We start from the raw sequence: 19062 nt of genomic DNA on the forward strand, positions 1-19062 counted from the left end.
GAAGATGCCAGCCACAGATGCTGGTGAAGCATCAGGAACAAACTCTTCTAGAACATGGCCACATAACCCGAAAAACCCACAAAAAACTACAGTTCAGAAGCATTTGCAATACTGTGGGTTCCCCAAGAGCATGGACAGGTTTCTTCTTTGAACTACAAGTCCCAGAAACCCACAGCTGATATGGCCATGCTGGCTGTGGAATTCTGGGACCTGCACTCCAAACAAAGGTCTGGGGTTTCTTGTTTGCTGCTGGCAGGTTGCTGCAATTTTCATTTACTCTCCCTCCCATCACAGGCCTAACACAAATGATGATGATGATGATGATGATGATGATGATGATGATGATGATGATGATTAATAAATAATATTATTTCTTATTTGCCTCTCCCTATGGATTAAGATAGGGAATAATAACAAATTAGACACATAACACCAGTTTAAAGAACATATAAAACCAATTCATGTTAAAACAATTAGTACTGAGTCTTCCTCATCCAGAATTCCAAAATCCTAAACATTTTTGTGGATGGCAGAGATAGTGACACCTTTGCTTTCTGATGGCCCAGTGTACACAAAATTTGTTGCATGCACAAAATTATTTAAAATATGCATAAAATTACTTTCAGACTGGTTAGAAGTATTTAAGGGATACTCAACCTGTATATACTTTAAAACTCATATTTTAAAAATCATCTGAATAGACCTGACAAAGCAAATTAGTTTTTACTGCTGTTTAAACTCAAGAGTGTGTGTCCAGTTGATGAATCTCCTCTGACAAGTCATTCCACAATCTGGGGGCGGCTGAAGAAAATGTCTCCTGTTTAGCAGTTGTTACCCTAGTTTTGGCTGACCAAAGTAAATGTCCCTCAGAGGACAAGAAAGTACAAGATGGATTATACAGGAGAAGTAGAGCTCATAGGTAATCCAGCCCCAAACCATGTAGGCCTTTAACAGTAACAACCAATGCTTTGTATGTTGCTTTGCACCTTGCCCAAAACGTAAATGGCAACCAGTGGCGTGATTTTATTAATGGAATAATATGATCACTCCTAGTGCCAGTAACCAACTTGGCTGCCATATTTTGAACTAATTAAAGTTTCCAAACTTGGTACAATGGTAGCCCAATGTAGAGTGCATTGCAGAAGTCCAGCCCTGAGGTTATCAGCACACATACTACCATCTTCAGATCTTGAAGCTCTAGGAAGGATGCAGCTGGTGTAACAGCTAAAGCTGACAGTCTGCAAGATTTACATCTTTTACACTAGCAAGCACAGGGACAGAAAAGAGACTGTATGTAGGCATCACCTGATCAGAGCAGAGATTTCTTATACTCCTTTCTGAGATGTTGAATAAGTTGTTGACTTACTTTGAGTAGCCAAGTGAGCACCGAGTCACGGTATGGAACAAATTTGTTCTTATTTTTGCCAGCAGCCTGATCTGCGAGGGCAGAAATGACCAACCCAAGAGTTGTGAGAGACCTACATGGGAGAGTGGAGGAAACGGTTTTGAAATATTATAGCAATCAGTACCCACAAACAGGCTGTCATACAAGTTTAGCAGCATCTGCCCCCCCATCTAACAGAAATATTTTAGCTGCACTTATGGGTCACAGCCATGTCACTGGTATCGGGACTTTTGTGGGTGAAACTTAATGGTTAGGATAAAACCTAACCATTAATAAACACACAGATTACTAAGCAGTAATCACACAAAGACTAAGCACTTACAGAACCAGAAGGCAACAAAAAGGTCTTGGGGAAGGGAGAATCAAGAGCTTGGGGGAATTTGCTTTTGGACTATGCAGTTGTTGTGTGTCTTCAAGTCATTTCCAATTGATGGCAAACCTACTGAACCTATCATAGGGCTTTTCTTGGAAGGTTTTGTACAGAGGAAGCTTGCCACTGCCTTCCCACTAGGCTGAGAGAGTGTGACTTGCCCAATGTTACCCAGAGGGTTTCCATGGCTGGGTGGGGATTCCGACCCTTGTCTCCAGAGTCCTAGTACAACACTCACTAAACCACTCTGGCTCACTTTTGGATTGTAACTCCCAGAATGCCCCAGCCAACATGGGGACTGAGAGTTATAGTCAAATTTTATACTTCCCCTGTCAAGATTCACTTAAAAGTGGTTGTTTTCTTCTGAATTCGACCAGTTCGTACTGTCAGTTTTTGAGGGCAGAGTATTTAAAAAGAGAAAGGTTTCTGCTTTTGAAAGAAACACGCCTGGGGGGGGGGGGGGAAGAGAGAACATACAAGACAGTAGCATCAGGGTGTAGAGAAATCTAGACAAGCTAAGGTCTAATCCACACTGCAGAAATAATCCAATTTGACACTGCTTTAACTGCCCTGGCTCAGGACTAGGGAATCCCAGGAATTGGAGTTTTTTGTAGCATCAGAGTGCTCTCAGAGAGAAGGCTAAATAGCTCACAAAACTACAGTTCCCAGGATTCTCTAATATTGAGCCGGGACAGTTAAAGCAAACGGGATTATTTCTGCAGTTGTGGACTGGACCCAAGTTAAGTTGCCTCCTTTTCATCCAGACATCGAGGGAACACATCTCTCTTTCCATGAAATCAAAAATAATGGTCTTTCCTCTTTTCAAGTCATACTCATGAATGAATGAATGAATACTGAGGCACATGTATCCTGTATTCATCAATTTCAAACATCCAGTTCCCTATTAACAAAGCCTTACTTGTTGATGTTGCTTCCCTCCTTCAGCCTGTCCCCTGCCGCTCCTGTCTTGGTCGCTCTTTCACTGCCGGCTAAGTCCACCAGGCTCAGCTTGCCCACTTTCTCACCGGAGGTCTGTGAAAAGAAAAGGAGCCATTAGTCTAAAAACACCCCATAACCTCCCACTCTTGCTATGACAATTTCTGCATTTTTAAAAATCTCTCAAGCTTCATCTATACTACAGAATTAAAGCAGTGTGACACCTCTTTAACTGCCATGGCTCAATGAAATTCTGGGATCTGTAAGTTTTGTGCGATATGTAGCCTGCTCTGTCAGAGAGCTCTGGTCCCATAACAAACTACAAACCCTAGGATTCCATCATATAGAGCCATGTTAGTTAAAGTGGTGTCAAACTGCATTAATTCTGCAGTGTGGTATCAGCTATGGCCTTATCTACCTGCCTTGTGATCCTTAGGTACCTTCAAGTCAACTGACAGTGACCCTCTTCTAGGGTTTTCTAAGTCAGATTTATCCAGAGGAAGTTAGCCATTGCCTTTCTCTAAGGCTGAGAGACGGTCTGAAGTTACTTGGGGAGTTTCCACAGCTCAGCGGGGATTTGAACCCAGGCCCCACCATGTCCTAGTCCAACACTCAAACCACTACACCATATTGGCTCTCAATGATTCACTATGTTCCTTCAAATTGATTCTGACTTGTGTGCCTTGAAATACTTTTCAGTTTATGGCAACCCTAACGTGAATCTATCATGAGTTTTTCTTGGCATGTTTCCTCCTAAGGGAGTTGCAATTGCCATCCTCTAAGGCTGAGAGAGTGTAACTTGCTCAAGGTCACCCGGGGGTTTGTGCACCTAGCCTGAATTAATTTTATATACAATATTTTAAATAATTTTATGCATGAAGCACGGTTTGTGTACATTGAACAGTAAGAAAGCAAAGGTTTCACTGGGTGCATTCACACTGCAGAAATAATCCTGTTTGACACCACTTTAACTGCCCTGGCTTATAGCTTTACTCTCGTGCCATAACCAAGTCCATTTCCCAGAATTCCACAACATTGAGCCAGAACAGTTAAAATGGTGTCAAACCGGATTATTTCTGCAGTGTGAATGAGGTGACTAACTCAGACACCCATGTGGACAATTATGGAGTATTTCGGATTTCAGAATTCCAGACAAGGGAGATTCAGCCTGTATATAAAACACGGCAAGATCTGATCTCACTGAACGCCTTTGGGCTAAAGTTTGAGTCACAATTTTTTTTTGGAGGGGGGGGGGCAGATGTGAGATATTGTAGTTTTTGATCTCTTGAACTGAACAGGAATTTTGACTAGCTAGCTCACTAACTCTCTGTCTCTTTGTTGGATGGGATTTTTGGTCTTTTTCTCTCTGAGAGTCTAGCAGGGCAACCTGTCTGAATCCATTTCCTCTCACACTCTGCTCAAACAGTGACAGACAATATTGATCCATGAGGCCGGAGGCTCAGATGGCACCACGCTGCTTGCTTTTATGGGAGTCTGTAAACAGAATGGATTGACGGGTGGAGAGAGGGTTTGGTTCAGTCTCTCTTGGCAGAGATCAAAGCAAAGAAACGAAGGGGATCAGAGAACTTAAAACAGGGAAAGAAAGGAAAAAACAGATCCTCAGTCTCTCCAGCTTCACATCTCATTTGGTTGCCTCTTTTGAATCCATGCCTGGTTGAATCTGTGGATCTGGAGCCCGCAGATCTGGAGGGCTGACTGCATTTTTTGCCACCTTGGGACTGATGAGACCAAAAGTGGAGGAGCGTTTCAGACATGCTGCCTTGTTCTCTCAACATTGCCTTTCAGACCCTGCAGAAATAATCCAGTTTGACCCCACTTTAATTTGAACTGCCATGGCTCAAGGCTATGGAATTCTAGGAACTGTAGTTTGTTTGTTTTTAAATTGAGTGTTCATGTACAGTAGGCCCTCCTTACCCACGGAGTTTTTATCCACAGATTCAAGCATCCACGGCTTGAAAATATTCAAAAAAAGTATACTGTAGTTTGCAATACTGCTCTTGGAGACAGGGAGGGCTGGGGAGGCAGGGAGAGCTAACCAATCCAAGCAGGCTTTGTATACAACAAGTTTTCCTGCTAAGTATCTGCATGTCATAAGCATTTTAATTAAAATTGCCATATTGAAATCAAATCTGATGTTTTTTACATTTTTATTTGGTGTGTGTTGGAAGAGGGGTAGTCTTATACGGCGAGTATATCCCAAACTCTATATTTTAACTGGAAACGTTGGGGGTCGTCTTATACACCCAGTCGTCTTATATGCCGGAAAATATGGTAAATTCCAAATAGCAAGCCTTGATGTTCCATTTTATACAAGGGACACCATTTTGCTGTGCCACTGTATTTAACAGGACTCGAGAATCCACGGATTTAGTTATCTACGGGGGATTCTGGAACCAAACCCCAGAGGATAACAAGGACACACTGCATTTATTTTTAAAGTCTGGCTATTATTACTATTTTCCAGCCTTCTTGCTGGAATGACAACAGCTGCAACCACAATGCAGAAATAAACCATTCTGACTCAATGTCAAACTGAATTGTCATGCTGAATTCTCAAACTACAATTCCCATAATTCCAAAGCACTGAGTCATGGCAGTTCAAATTAAAGTGGGGTCAACCCAGATTATTTCTGCAGTGTGGATGCAGCCAGAGAGGCCAATGCCTGCAGGCTAACTGAGGTGAAATAGAGGAAACCAGAACCACAGCACTAACCAAGGCAATTTCAATACAAATCTCAGGTTAACACCAACCAGGCCACTTCCCAACAAGATTTACTTCCCATTTGAAGTGGGCTTGTTGATAAAATGAAATGGGTCTGGAACTTTGAAAAATTGTACTTTCAAAAATTCTTTGAATCCACTGCAACTTCTCTATATCCTTTCTAAAATGGGGGGCCAGAACTGAATGCAGTACTTTAGACGAGGCCTGACTAGTGCAAAATATTATAGGAGTATTACTTCCCTCGTCTTGAAAACTATGGTTCTAATAATGCAGCATTAAACTCCTAGGTCATTCTCAACTCAACTTACCCCTGATTTGATATCATACAAGGTGTGCGTGAGGATGATCTTGAAAACCGCATGGGATCGACTGCTCTCTTCATTCATATTGGTTGCGGCGACTGTCCGAGACTTATTCCCTTCAGACATCAAAGACTCTATGTCCTAAGTAAAAAAAAGTCACAAAGCACCAGCATTAAGAAATGCAGAGAGGTGTTTCTGGATTACAGAACACTAGCTCAAAGCGCTTTATACTAGTAGAGTGTTTTGAAGACATTACATGGGGAGAAAGAAACGTGACATGGACATCTCTGAAGGTATGGAGGGGAACAAGAGTTATCTGAAAGGTAGGATCTGTCTTGACTTCCTGACACACTTAGCGGAAAAGCAAAAAACCAGATACTTCTCTTATTGGAATGTCCAAATAACAGAGATTTCATAATTATTCCTCTAAAAGATGGGAAAGAAACATGTCAATGAATTGCCACAACTGACCATTAATCTAAGCAATTAGACCAGAACCTGGAAATCCAACCACTTTGAATTTTTGTTTCTTGTTGTGTGCATTCAAGGCATTTCTGACTCATGGTGACCCTAAGACAGCCCTATCATGAGGTTGTCTTGGTAAGATTTGTTCAGATGTGGTTTGCCATGGCCTTCCCCTGAGGCTGAGAGAGTGTGGCTTGCCCAAGGGCACCCAGTTGGTTTCATAGTTCAGCAGGGAATTGAACCCTGGCCTCCAGAATCATAGTCCAATCCTCAAGCCACTACGCCACACTGGCTCTCATCCATTTTGAACTACAGCTCCCAAAATTGAACTATATTGGCTGGGTGATTCTGGATTGTATATACTGACTTCCTCCTTTACTCTGGCTCTTTGCTGTTAGTGTTGTTGTATTGTTTTTAATACTGTTTTAAACTGATTTTATTGGAATGTTTTTATATGCTGTTGTTCGCCGCTTTGATCAGGTTTTGGAAAAGCGGGATACAAATACTATATTATTATTATTATTATTATTATTATTATTATTATTATTATTATTAAATCTTGTTGTCACTTTTGGCTAGAGAATATCTACTGAATCGACTGGATTTACCTATATGTTGACCTAGAATTCAAAAAATGATTCAATGTGTCTACTCTAGTTGGAATTAACCAACAATATTCTGGCTTCCTGAGCTGCTATCCAAGAAGTGATGCTGGCTGATTCTGGGCACAACAGCTCAACAAGTAACTTTTCCAAGCTGTGAATGCTAAGAGAGGGAAGGGCAATACTTCCAAGGGAGAACACAAGCCCTGATGTATGTCCGTTTCAGCATAGTACAATAACATCCCAAACCCACAAAACAGTGATACTTTTATTGGGCCAATGAAAATGTGCAATATACATGTTGCAAGCTTCTTTATCAGGCAAAATGTGTTAAAAATCATACAGGAGAAAGAAAAAAAAGCTGCCCACTATTTTGTAGATTTTGGATGTTATTGTACTTTGCTATAGGGCCAACACAGCGTACCTCTGGATATAGTTTCGGTATTAAGACAGCTTCCTACATTCCTTCTGATTAATGGAAATGCAACCAGGGGGCCCAGTCACCTTGTTTCATTGCTAATTCTTTTTCTTAGTCACTTCAGGCTATATTCTTAATGTTTCTGCAAACAGACTTAGTATGATTGCTTGCAAAACCAGTTTTGCAAGATTCTCCCCTCCTGAAACAGGGAAAATGGAGCAGTTCTTCAAGGTGCTGATATGCCACTTCTACAGCATATCCTACCCTTAATCACTGCAGGGCTTGAATACTGAAGGTGGGGGGGGGGGGGGGTGAAGGGCACAGGCAATGGAGGACAAACAGGTTTTGCATGCCTTATTAGCCACAGATCAGAAAACATTCTAAGGGTAAGAATTTCCCAGAGATCAGTTCATGGCTGCAAGAGTAGCCCATGCATGGAGGAAATGCAGAGTGTTTCCATGCGAGGCCCCACTGCGTCTAATGTGGGATTCCAGAACTATGGAACTTAGCTTGATGAAGGAAGGTCCTTAAAAATCCGAAGTAATGTCATGTAGAAGATAGAGCAAGTTTGTTTTCAGCTGCTCCAGAAGTTAGAACACAAATCATTGGATTCAAATTACAAAAAAGACATTCCACTTAAACATCAGGAAGAACATCTTGACTACAAAATCTATTCATGGAATGGATTACCTTGGAAGGACCTCTCCTTCTTTGGAGGTCTTGAAATGGAGGTTGGACAGACATTTTGCAGAAATGCTGTAATTGTGTCTTCCTGCATTACCTCCGGGGCCGAGAGGAACACACCCCTTCACATCATCCTCCAAATTCTTGGCCCCTAACAGCCAATTGCACCTTCTACAGGGGACAACTGTGGAGCCACATTTGCTGCTCAACCCACAAAATGGCAGAGAACGATAGAACCTTGGAGCTGGAAGGAGCCACTAGGACCATGCAGTCAAACCTCTGCCATGCAGGAAGACACAATTACAGTATTCCTGAAAAATGTCCCTCCAACCTCTGTTTGAAGAAGGAGAGTCCACCACCTTCCAAGGCAGTCCATTTCACTGGTGAATAGATTCTGCAGTCAAGACGTTCTTCCTAATGTTGAGGTGGAATCCCTTTTTTGTAATTTAAAACCATTGGTTTGTGTTCTAACCACTGGAGCAGCTGAAAATAAGCTTGCTCTACATTGCATTACTTCAGATTTTTAAGGACAGCTATTATGTCACCTCTCAAATCTCTCTTCATCAAGCTAAGGCATTTCCTAAGTTCTTCCTCATAAGGCTTGGTTTCCAGACCTTTGATCATCTTGACCACCTTTCTCTGGACACATTCCCATTTGTAGATATCCATCTTGAACTGTAGTGTCCAGAACTGGACTGAGTATTCCAGGTGAGGTCTGACCAAAGCAGAATGAAGTGGGACTAATACTCCCCTTGACCTAGACACTATGCTCCTTCTGATGCAGCCCAGAATTGCACAGCCTTTTTTTGGCTACTGCATCACACTGTTGACTTATGTTTAGCTTGTGGTCTATTAAGACCCCTAGATCCTTTTCACATGTATTGTATTCAAGCCAGCTGTCACCCACCCTGTGTTTGTGCATACAGAGTGAGTCTCCCTTATCCAAAATGCTTGGAACCTGAAGTGTTTTATATTTTGGAATTTTTCAGATTTTGGGATATTTGAATATAAGATGATCTGATATCTTGGAAGAGAGAACCTGGCTCTAAACATGAAATTCATTTATGTTTCTATACATATTACACACATAGCCTGAATTAACTATATATACAGTACGATATTTGTAACAATATTGCGCACGAAACACAGTTTGTGTACATTGAACTATAAGAGAGCAAAGGTGTCACTATCTCAATCATCCATGGGAACAATTCAGGAATATTTTGGACATGGTTCATATGCACCTATATACATAAACTGAAGGTACTGGAGGTAATTTACACACAAGGTATTTTACACACAATATTCTAATTAATTTTAGTCAGGAAACAAAGTTTGTGTACATTGAACCATCAGGAAACCAAAGGTTTCCCTATCCTAGACACCGAAATGGACAATTTTGGATTCTGGATTTCGGAATTCAGAATAAGGAAGACTCAACCTGTATCATTTCACCTGTACAGATGTAGTACCTTACATTCATCTCTGTTGAAATGCATTTTGTTAGTTTTATCCCAGTTCCCCAATCATGCAAATAAATAATTAATGATGACAATCTTGCTGACCATACTTAGAATGAGATAGATGTAACTGACTACGTTACCTTGTAGCTGGCCACAGCCAATTTCGAAAGCCCATCTACATAAGGTCCATAGACACTGTGCTCTCTGACTTTTAAGGACTGGCGGCTCCTGGTTTTGAGGAAGCAAAAACACAAGATGTCATGACTTCCCTTACACACTTTGGACAAGAAGCAATAAAGCTGAGCCGTTTTAAGTCACCCTGGCATCCACTAGGACATACTTCTTTCTTGTTAGAATCAAAAGCACAAGTTTGATTGGCATGTTTCAAGTCAAGGTAGATTTTGCCAACCAGCTTCTGCACCCAGCTTGTCAGAAGCAGATCACAGTACATGAATGTACAACAACAAAAACAAAATCATACAATATGAGAGGGGGGATGAGATGCAAGAGTCAAAGACTATAAAACATTTTGCATATTAACTGTGAAATACAAACAGACTGCTCTTCAGATTTTTGTGTTCACGCAAGACAGCAATCATGTTGGTCCCAGGGAGTGAAAAACAAATTCTGTAAATTATCAGACATTTGTGTTGGGCCATTTGTATACCGCTTTGAGTCCCAGTTCTGGACTCTATGGGTTTCCCAAGCCTTTCTTGATTTACCCATTTAACTTACAAATCAGTCCAAATAAACACATTTAAACTGTATGCTGCTTTGAATTTCATTTGGGAGAAAAGTGGGATATAATTGAATTAAATAAATAAGTGCATGTATAATCCTTCCCCCACCTCCGTCACATGTCAACTATCACAAGAAGACGTGATATTCCCAAATCATGGAAAAGTCAATTCCCAGAGCTGCCTGGAAGGATTCTGGGAGCTGTAGTTCAATAAAGTAATGTGTCCCAGCTTTACCCATCCCCTAGCATTGGAGCCCCAGTCTTAATCTGAGAACCTCCTGGGTCAGCTATTAACTTTCTTAAAAACCAAGTGAGATTATAAATGTGGGTCTTAACACCATGACAGCCTGGACATACTGATCTCATTTGATTTTGAAGTTTAGCAAGGTTGGACCTGGTTTATACTTGGATAAGAGACCACAGGAGGGAAGACAGGAGATCTCCAGGCAAGGCTAGCAAAGAAGCCTACCTGAAACTGTCAGTTAGAGAAGGCACTGCAGGACAAGATAGACCAGGGATCTGACTCAGCCTAAGGCAGCTTCCTAGATTTAATCACGCACATTAAAATATATTTCTGTCCAGCAGTACTGGGCATTTGTGTTGGGCCATTTGTCTTGTGTTGGGGGGAGGGAGCAAGTCTGACCACTCATCTAGCTGAGTATTGATGACAAACTAACTAGGAGAATGCAAAGGGATCTTGTAGCACCTTTGAGACCGACTGAGCAAAATAAGTTGCAGCATGAGCTTTCTTAGGAAACTAATGTTACAACATCTCTCAAGAAAACCCACTTAGTCTGAAAGGTGCTACATGATCCCTTAGTCTCAAAGGTGCTACATGATCCCTTTGCATACTGCTATTCCAGACTAACACGACTATGTCTCTGACTAGCAGAAAGTCTGCAGGGTTCCAGACAGCAGTATTTCTTTGTCCCACCTTGAGAAGCTTAAGGATTGGATCTGGTTGCCTTTCACATTACACAACCACAGGACAGAGATTCTGTTTTAAATGTCGTGGTTCCACCCTGCAAATTGTAAGGATTGTGGTTTGGTTACACACTACAGCAGCTGAGTCCCAAACTCTGGCCTTCAGCTCCCAGAATCACAGACCATTGGCCAAGACAGCTGAGGCTCTGGGTGCTGAAATCCAATACACTCAGAAGACCACAGTTGGGTTTCCCAACTCTCAAGAAAACCCATCATGAAGAACAAAGCAACAATACTTCTGCACGGTTTGTGTGTTTGCATATCCTGAAATGGGGTACTTGTTTTGTTTTGTAGAAAAGAAGACAGTCTTACACAACCTAGGCAACATGGTTGTGAGCCGCCATGGGTCCTTTTCTGGGAGAAAAGCAGCACTTACCCAGAAACACGGTTTCTGCACAGAACACCCCCCCCCCCCATATTTTTATGCAGAACTGGTCAGAATGCATTGTTGTTGTTGTTGTTGTTGTTGTTGTTGTATATCTTCAAGTTGTTTCTGATTCTAAGACAAGCCTTAGCGTTAGGATTAACCTAAGGCACCTTAGGGTTGCCATAAGTCGGAAACGACTTGAAAGTACACACCAACAAAGGCTATCATGGTTTATTATTATTATTATTATTATTATTATTATTATTATTATTATTATTATTAACCTTTATTTATAAAGCGCTGTAAATTTACACAGCGCTGTACATACAACCTTTTAGTTAGACGGTTCCCTGCCTGCAGGCTTACAATCTAAAAAGACACGACACAAAAGGAGAAGGGAGAGGTGGTGGGGAAGGGGATCAGGTCCAGCAGTTCTTCTCTACTTCCGAGGCCTGGACCAAGGCAGATGGAATGGAGGATGGGCTTGGGTTCTTAATGGATGGTCAAAAGGAGAAGGGAATGACAGTAGGGAAGGGGGAAGTCCAGCTCATCTGCTCTCTCACATAGGCCTCTCTCCCCCTCAAGATGGTGGTCGGAAGGAAGGCTCTTCGTCTTTCAGGCGAGACCTGGACATGTTTTTGGACAAGTTTCTTCAGAGGGGGCTTCCCACTGTCATCCTCTGAGGCTGAGAGTGTGTGACTTGCCCAAGGTCACCCAGTAGGTTTCATGGCTGAGCTAGGAATCGAATCCTGGTTTCCAGAGTCACAGTCCAACACTCAAACCACTAGTATGTGCTACTGTGTGCAGAGATAACTACAGATATTATTTGTTCCTGCAAGCAAGGACAAAACAGGCAATTACATCCCTAACCACTAAATTGCTGTCCTCTGCCATAGGCAAATGCTAAAAGTTTTGCTTTGGAAAAAGGCATGTTCCTGCTAGCCCTCTGAGGAATGCAGGTGGGGGACACAGACCTCTATCTCCTGTAAGAAACTAGTTTACAAGCCTCCTTGCAGCCTCAATTATTTTTGCCACTGTCTTCCTTACCCCTTCGGGTCCAGCAGATCTCTGACTTTCTCATTGTAAATCTCCATGTAGGATACCTCCACTTTGAAACTCTGCTCCTCGCTCTCCTCTTTCTGGGCTCTTTCGAAGAGGGTGCTGCAAAGTCGAGGGATTAATCCTGGTTGGTCAGCTGTGCCCATCATTGTGTAGGATTTTCCGGACCCTGTGAAAAGAGGGAGGGATTGTAAATCAAAGATGCACAAAAAGGAAGAGAAACTTGGGATAAAGGACAACTCTGGGACACCTTTATAAATTTTACTTTAATAAATTATCCTATTTCTTCAGTTTAATCTGTACTGCAGAAATAATGTAGTTTGGCACCACTTTAACTGCCATGGCGCAATGCTACTGAATTCTGTGGCTTGTAGTTTTGTGAGATACAGTCGGCCCTCCATATCCATAGATCTTTCTTCCATGGATTCAATTATTCATGGCTTGAAAATATTCCAAAAATATATAAATATTGCAAGGCAAACACTGATTTTGCTATTTTATGTAAGGGGTACCATTTTACCTTGTTGTTGCTGTGTGCTTTCAAGTTGTTGACTTATAGTGACCCTAAGGTGAACCTATCATGGCATTTTCTTGGCAAGATTTGTTCAGAGGAGGTTTGCCATTGCCTTCCCTTGAGGCTGAGAGAGTGCGACTTGCCCAAGGTTACCCAGTGGGTTTCCATGGCTGAGTCAGGATTCGAACCCTGGTCTCCACAGTCCAAATCCAACACTGATACCACTACGCCTTGTTGGCTCTTTTTTAAAAACTTTTTTCCTGTTATTTTTAATAATATGTTTTAATTTTTTTTAAATGCTATTGATAATTTAATTCTATTTGAATGTTGATCTTTTGTATCTTTTAAATCTAAATGCTAAAGTAGGTCTACGTTGATCCAAACCCATAATGCTCCCATTGCTCTTAAGGAATTCTGCAGACTCACAATCACTTAGCACAGATCAGTTATGCTTTAATGCGCCTCGCTGTGTGCTCCAGATTTTTAAAGATTTAAATGCACATGTCTGGACCATGCAAGGAGGCTAAATATTCAAAGATCAAGGAACAAACAAGGAACATCTTTGCATCACTGATGGCAGCCTCTCCCTACAGTAACAATTCTGATTTAATAGGAATAAATAAGCACCAGCAGGCAAAGACTTCCCTATTTAAACAGGGCTTCAGTTGTTAACTGATTGGAGAAAAACGATCAAATAAATGGGGTGCTTTGTATTTGTTTTATTACGATTTAATATGTTTTAGCCAAGATGATTAAACCAAAACTATTGCAGCTTGGATGTATCCAGAGACAATGGATGAGTCTGCACTGCAGAAATAATTCAGTCTGAAACCACTTAAACTGCCATGGCTCCATCCTATGGAATCCTGGTATTTGTAGTTTGGTGGAGGCACCAGAGCTCTCTGACAGAGAACGGTAAATGTCACAATGCTGCAAATCCCAGAATCCCACAGCACTGAGCCATGCCAGTTAAGGCAATGTCAAACTGCATTGTTTCTGCCATGCAGATGCAGCCAATGTGATTCACTGGAAAAAGATAATGCTTGGCAAAAGGAAAAGCAGTGATAAAAATGGAAAGCCAAACTACAATTTTGCAAGAAATTTTCCAAGGCAGCTGATGACCCAGGGGCTTTGAGAGGTCTTCCATTCATAGGCCTGCCATAAGAAGAAACTGATCTGAAATATATCATTATTTATTATTATTATTATTATTATTATTATTATTATTATTATTATTATCCCACCTTTTCCTCCATTTGGGATTCAAATTAGCATGCAACAATTAAAACGAACATGGCTAAAAATGTATAACATACGAAAGTTTTAAATGTAATTAAACTGTCAAAAAATTAAAACCTGTTAAAACGTGTTGAAAACATAAACCACTAAAAGGAAAACATCAAGGCCTGTTTCTTTTGAGCAGTCAGTCTTCCAAGGCCTGCTGGAACAAGAAAGTCTTTTACCTGCCTGCGGAAATACAGCAAGTGACAGCAACAACAAAATGTGTTTTTAACAAGTCTGAATTAATGTTTTGAGTGGAGTGTTTGTTCAACGGGTTTTAATGCTTTGTACCATATACTATTAAATCTATGTTTCGTTCTAACTTTGTACTGGAAGCCACTGGGAGAAAAATGGGGTATTAGATCAACAAACAAACAGGGTTGGCTGGTTTAAACTGTGATTAGATCAGGTTAGTTTAAACCATGATTAAAACTTGGTTTAAACCAAATTACTTTTAGTTTTTCTAATTGATTACTCATGCATTTATTTTTAAAGTCTGGCTATTATTACTATTTTCCAATTTCTTAATTTAACAACAATGGCTGCATCCACACTGCAGAAAAACTCCATTCTTACACCACTTTAACTGCCATTGCCCAATTCTATGGAATTCTGGGAATTGCAGCTTTTTTAAACATTTAGTCCTCTCTGGTAGAGAGCTCTGATGCCACAATAAACTGCAATTCCCAGAATTCCACAGCACTGAGCCATAGCAGTTAAAGTGGTCTCAATCTGGATTATTTCTGCAGCGTGGATGCAGCCAATGACTGCTTCAATTTAAACATTTTAATTTAAATAATTTGTTGGCAGTGGTTCCTTGTCAGACTAGTATCCAGCGTTGGTTGCTTCTTTTTAATCACTTTATTTTATATTGCAAGAAATATCCTTCAATTAACAACTCTGAGAGTATTTTGCATGTTTTATTACGTATAGGCTACATATTTTCTGATTTAATAGAAATAAAAAGCAATAAAAATGGTGTTTTAGTGAAAAGCGTAAATCATATCAACACCTAATAATCTGGGAATGTTAGAAAGCATTAAACAAGCTTTCTAGTAAATAAAATACTATCTTACAGTATTAATATAATAAGCAGGTTTCTATTTTTTCCATTAAAATGTATGCAAAAATTATTTGTCATAAACAAAAAACAACAACAACACTACTCTTTGGAAAATTGATCCCCCCCCAAACAAACAAACAAGCCATAATCACATGTAACCCATAACCATTTCTTTCCCTTTTAATTTTCCTTAATTTCCACATAAAAAGGGCTTACCAGTCTGTCCATAGGCAAAGATACAGGCATTGTAGCCTTCAAAAGCATTCTGGAGAATGTTTTCTCCAAGGCACTTGAAAACAATATCTTGGCCTGAAATTAGAACAAAAGGTTTCAAATTATTGGGGGGAGAAGCATTAAAAACAACCCACCCACCTCTTTTGATTAAGACCCTAAAGGATGTGCAATGCACACACCACATGAAAACAATGTGATGCCTTTCATGTATGTCCAAAGTCAAGGAAGCCTTTGCAGATGGAAGCTGCAAGGAGTGAAGATAAGTCATCTGGACTTGGACTGAAGCCTTCAGGAACTCCCTTCCGAGTTACTCAACGCTTCCAACTAGCAAGCCAAAGATCGCAACAACACAAGTGCATCCACTCAGACCAAAGCTCTGACCTCCTGGAGGAAAGGAATCAATGGCTTTCGTGACATTTTGCATGTCCGAGACCACATCCGCACAGCAGGAATAATCCAGGTTGACACCACTTTAACCGCCATGGTTCAATGCTATGGAATTCTGGAAGCTGTAGATTTGTGAGGTAATTTCCAGAATCCCATAGTATTGAGCCATGGCAGTTAAAGTGGTGTCAAACTAGATTATTTCTGCAGACGCAGCCCAAGAGGCACAACTCATTGAACGCCTTGTTCCATCCCAAAAAGTTCAGAGTACCATATGTGCTTGATTTCAAGAGGTAGCTGCTGACCAAAACTCACTTAAAGTACATCCACACTGCAGCATTAAACCAATTTGTCACTGCTTTAACTGCTATGGCTCAGTGCTATTGAATTCTGGGATTTGTACTTTTGTGCAATGTTTAGCTTTCTCTGTCGGAGAGATCTTGTGCCACAACAAACTATAATTCCCAGAATCCCAAAGCACTGAGCCACTGCAGCTAAAGTGGTGTCAAACTGGATTATTTCTGCAGTACGGATGCAGCCCTAGATCAACACTACCCCTCCACCGTACCTTGCTCAGATCTACAAGAGTACCTGCATATTTTTCCTTGACAGTTTCATCCATCGACCAGAAGCAGTGATCGTAGGCAAATACCTGCAAATAAATAAAACAGAAAATTTCATCATGAAGCTGAGCTTGCTGTATGGAGATATTTTCTGAGATCCGATTGCCATCACAATAAACTGTACAGCTGTTATCTCCAAGAACACAGGTGCGTAAAATTCATGCTGGCAGAGTCTAAATTTATTTTTATTTTGCTAGAACATCAAGATTTACCAAACCAGAGGCTGAGGCAGAAGACATATTCTTGGAGTTAAAGAATTGACCTTGCAGGTACTGGACAGAAATACTCACTTCCATCTTAGAAACAAAGGGACTGATGGAACGAGTTGTGTAATAAATTTTAGAAATTACAAAGAAAGAACAAAAATAATCTCTTTACATAATCTGCTGTATTACAGTACAAGCTATACTTGAAATTGGTGGAGAGCAATGTAATAGAAGTAAAGCTAATAACTATAAGGAGCTTATTTAGTATGATAAACTGTATGGAAGTTAATTTTTTTGTTTGTGTTTGAGGTATCTGGAGGTTGGATGGGATTCTGGGGTATTTGTAGGTGGTGATGGTCTATGTTCACATGGTTTCATTTGCTTGGAAAGCTTTCTCCGTGGGTTGGTGCAAAAATTCCCAGAAAAATAGCACCAAGGTTTTGTTTACAAAATTGGGGGTTTGAGAGCATTCGGAGACTGGGGGGCTTAGGGGCCAAAAAGGTAGGCTCTAGACGCTTCACTTTGCCAACTGCTGCTTTAGGGACACTGGGAGAGAAAACACATTTTGACTTTTTTCAGGGGTGGGGGGGACAAACCCCAAGTTCCCATGGGGCACTCCAAGCTCATCCTAGCTCCTCAAAGTTGCCGATCCCTGTTAAGAGAGAAAGGCAGGAGGAAATGGTTAAAAAAAAAGACTCTGTGTGTCAATGCAGAATTACATTAGAATATTCATAGGTAGAAACTGCAATCCAAATCCATGCAAATAGGAGAAAACATGTTTGTTTTGGTTTTTGGAAACATGCACACAACACAGTCTTTCTTCCTTATTCCTCAATGCTCAGTGCGTTGTGTGTAACTGTTTTCCTCATTTGTTCCGGTGACTCACGTCTTGGCTGCCAATGCACAATGTTACTTTAATTTTTCCCTCTTCCTCACACAGTAGCACTGAGCACATGAAGAAAGAAAGCACTGCATGTTTTTATACAAAATACAAAACATTGTGTGGATAAACATCAGGGTTTTTCACAATACCAGTAGCAACATGTAATCAAAATCTCTTACCTTTGGCTGGCTCCTGTATTTCCAAGAGAGAACAGCACAGGGCATGAAAAAGAAAAGGAACAGAAATAACCAGTTAACAAAAGAAATATTTTTTGCAGTATAAAGTAAACAACAAATTCATCAAACATCCACTTTAGCCACTGACAGATACACAACTTCAAAATCGTCACCTAATTTTTTAAAAAACACAAACACCAATAGAGTACTTTATGCAGGGGCATTTCTAGGGGGTGTGGGTGGTGCAGACTTCATTGGGTGACATCTGAAAAGGAGATATATGCCTTCTGATGTAGAGTGTGGCATTATTACCCCAAGATCCAACCTTCTTCCACCCTCTTTTTCTGAAATTAATAAATATAAAAAGGACAGTCCGAGGCTCACAGCTGCGAATGCACCCCAGTGCAGGATTTCTGGGGCAAGAATTCCCCAGAGACAGACTTCCAGGAGTGGGACTTCCCTGGAGACAGTTAAAGGCATGGGGGCACGGGGGAAGGAGGAGTAACAAGTGTGTGCCTGTTCCTCCTCTTCCCCCACCTTCCCGTGCCTTCAACTCTCTCCACGTGTCCTCAGAGACAGCTTCATGTGCCAGAGAGGACGCGTGTGCCATAGGTTCACCACCACAGTTCTGTATCATTCGTTCGCAGATGTATCCATGACAGTGTCTTTGTGTGAATGGTGAACCCTCTCTGATTATTAAATAAAATAGATCTGAATCTCACATTCTGGAGTTCTATTTCTGGAACTGGTATACAGAGGCTAGATCCTTGTGTCAGTTACCTGGGCCCTCTCACTGCTTTCAACTGAGCTAATAAAATTCCCCCGTTGTATATTAATTGTGGGTGACCGCCTGGGACCCTGGCCTTTGGATAACATCACTGCGCCTCTCCATGGGTAGGCTGGGACTCTCAGAAACTGAAGGTCCTGGGAAGGACCAGGTTCACCTGCACAGAGGTAGCAAAGAGTCCAACCGGGACACTGTTGGCATGGTATGGCGAATTTCCTAAAGGCCTTTCCCATTGCTGACTGGTTTGGGACTTGTAAACAAGGCAGGCAGACTGGGACATCCTGGGACAAGGACAGTCCTTTTGGGTACCCTGGTCCACCAGCCATCAGCAGCAAGTAGGCTTTCTAATAAGAGCCTTTCTAATAATAATAATA

General features: G+C 41.1%; 1 protein-coding gene across 5 annotated transcripts in view; it reads right to left on the reverse strand.

The window, feature by feature from the left end:
* KIF13B (kinesin family member 13B) overlaps nucleotides 1-19062 on the reverse strand; it is a 208059-nt gene that overhangs the window by 114801 nt on the left and 74196 nt on the right. For all 5 annotated transcript variants that reach the window (XM_042445221.1, XM_042445211.1, XM_042445238.1 and 2 more), the window contains exons 3-10: nucleotides 17905-17917; nucleotides 16605-16665; nucleotides 15612-15704; nucleotides 12526-12706; nucleotides 9529-9616; nucleotides 5763-5897; nucleotides 2695-2807; nucleotides 1367-1478 (exon numbers count right to left, since the gene is read on the reverse strand). In XM_042445221.1, coding sequence (XP_042301155.1) covers nucleotides 1367-1478; nucleotides 2695-2807; nucleotides 5763-5897; nucleotides 9529-9616; nucleotides 12526-12706; nucleotides 15612-15704; nucleotides 16605-16665; nucleotides 17905-17917 — 796 coding nt within the window. The remainder of the gene's footprint in view (nucleotides 1-1366; nucleotides 1479-2694; nucleotides 2808-5762; nucleotides 5898-9528; nucleotides 9617-12525; nucleotides 12707-15611; nucleotides 15705-16604; nucleotides 16666-17904; nucleotides 17918-19062) is intronic.

This window comes from Sceloporus undulatus, chromosome 1 (assembly GCF_019175285.1).
Source record: "Sceloporus undulatus isolate JIND9_A2432 ecotype Alabama chromosome 1, SceUnd_v1.1, whole genome shotgun sequence".
NCBI classification, from domain to species: domain Eukaryota; kingdom Metazoa; phylum Chordata; class Lepidosauria; order Squamata; family Phrynosomatidae; genus Sceloporus; species Sceloporus undulatus.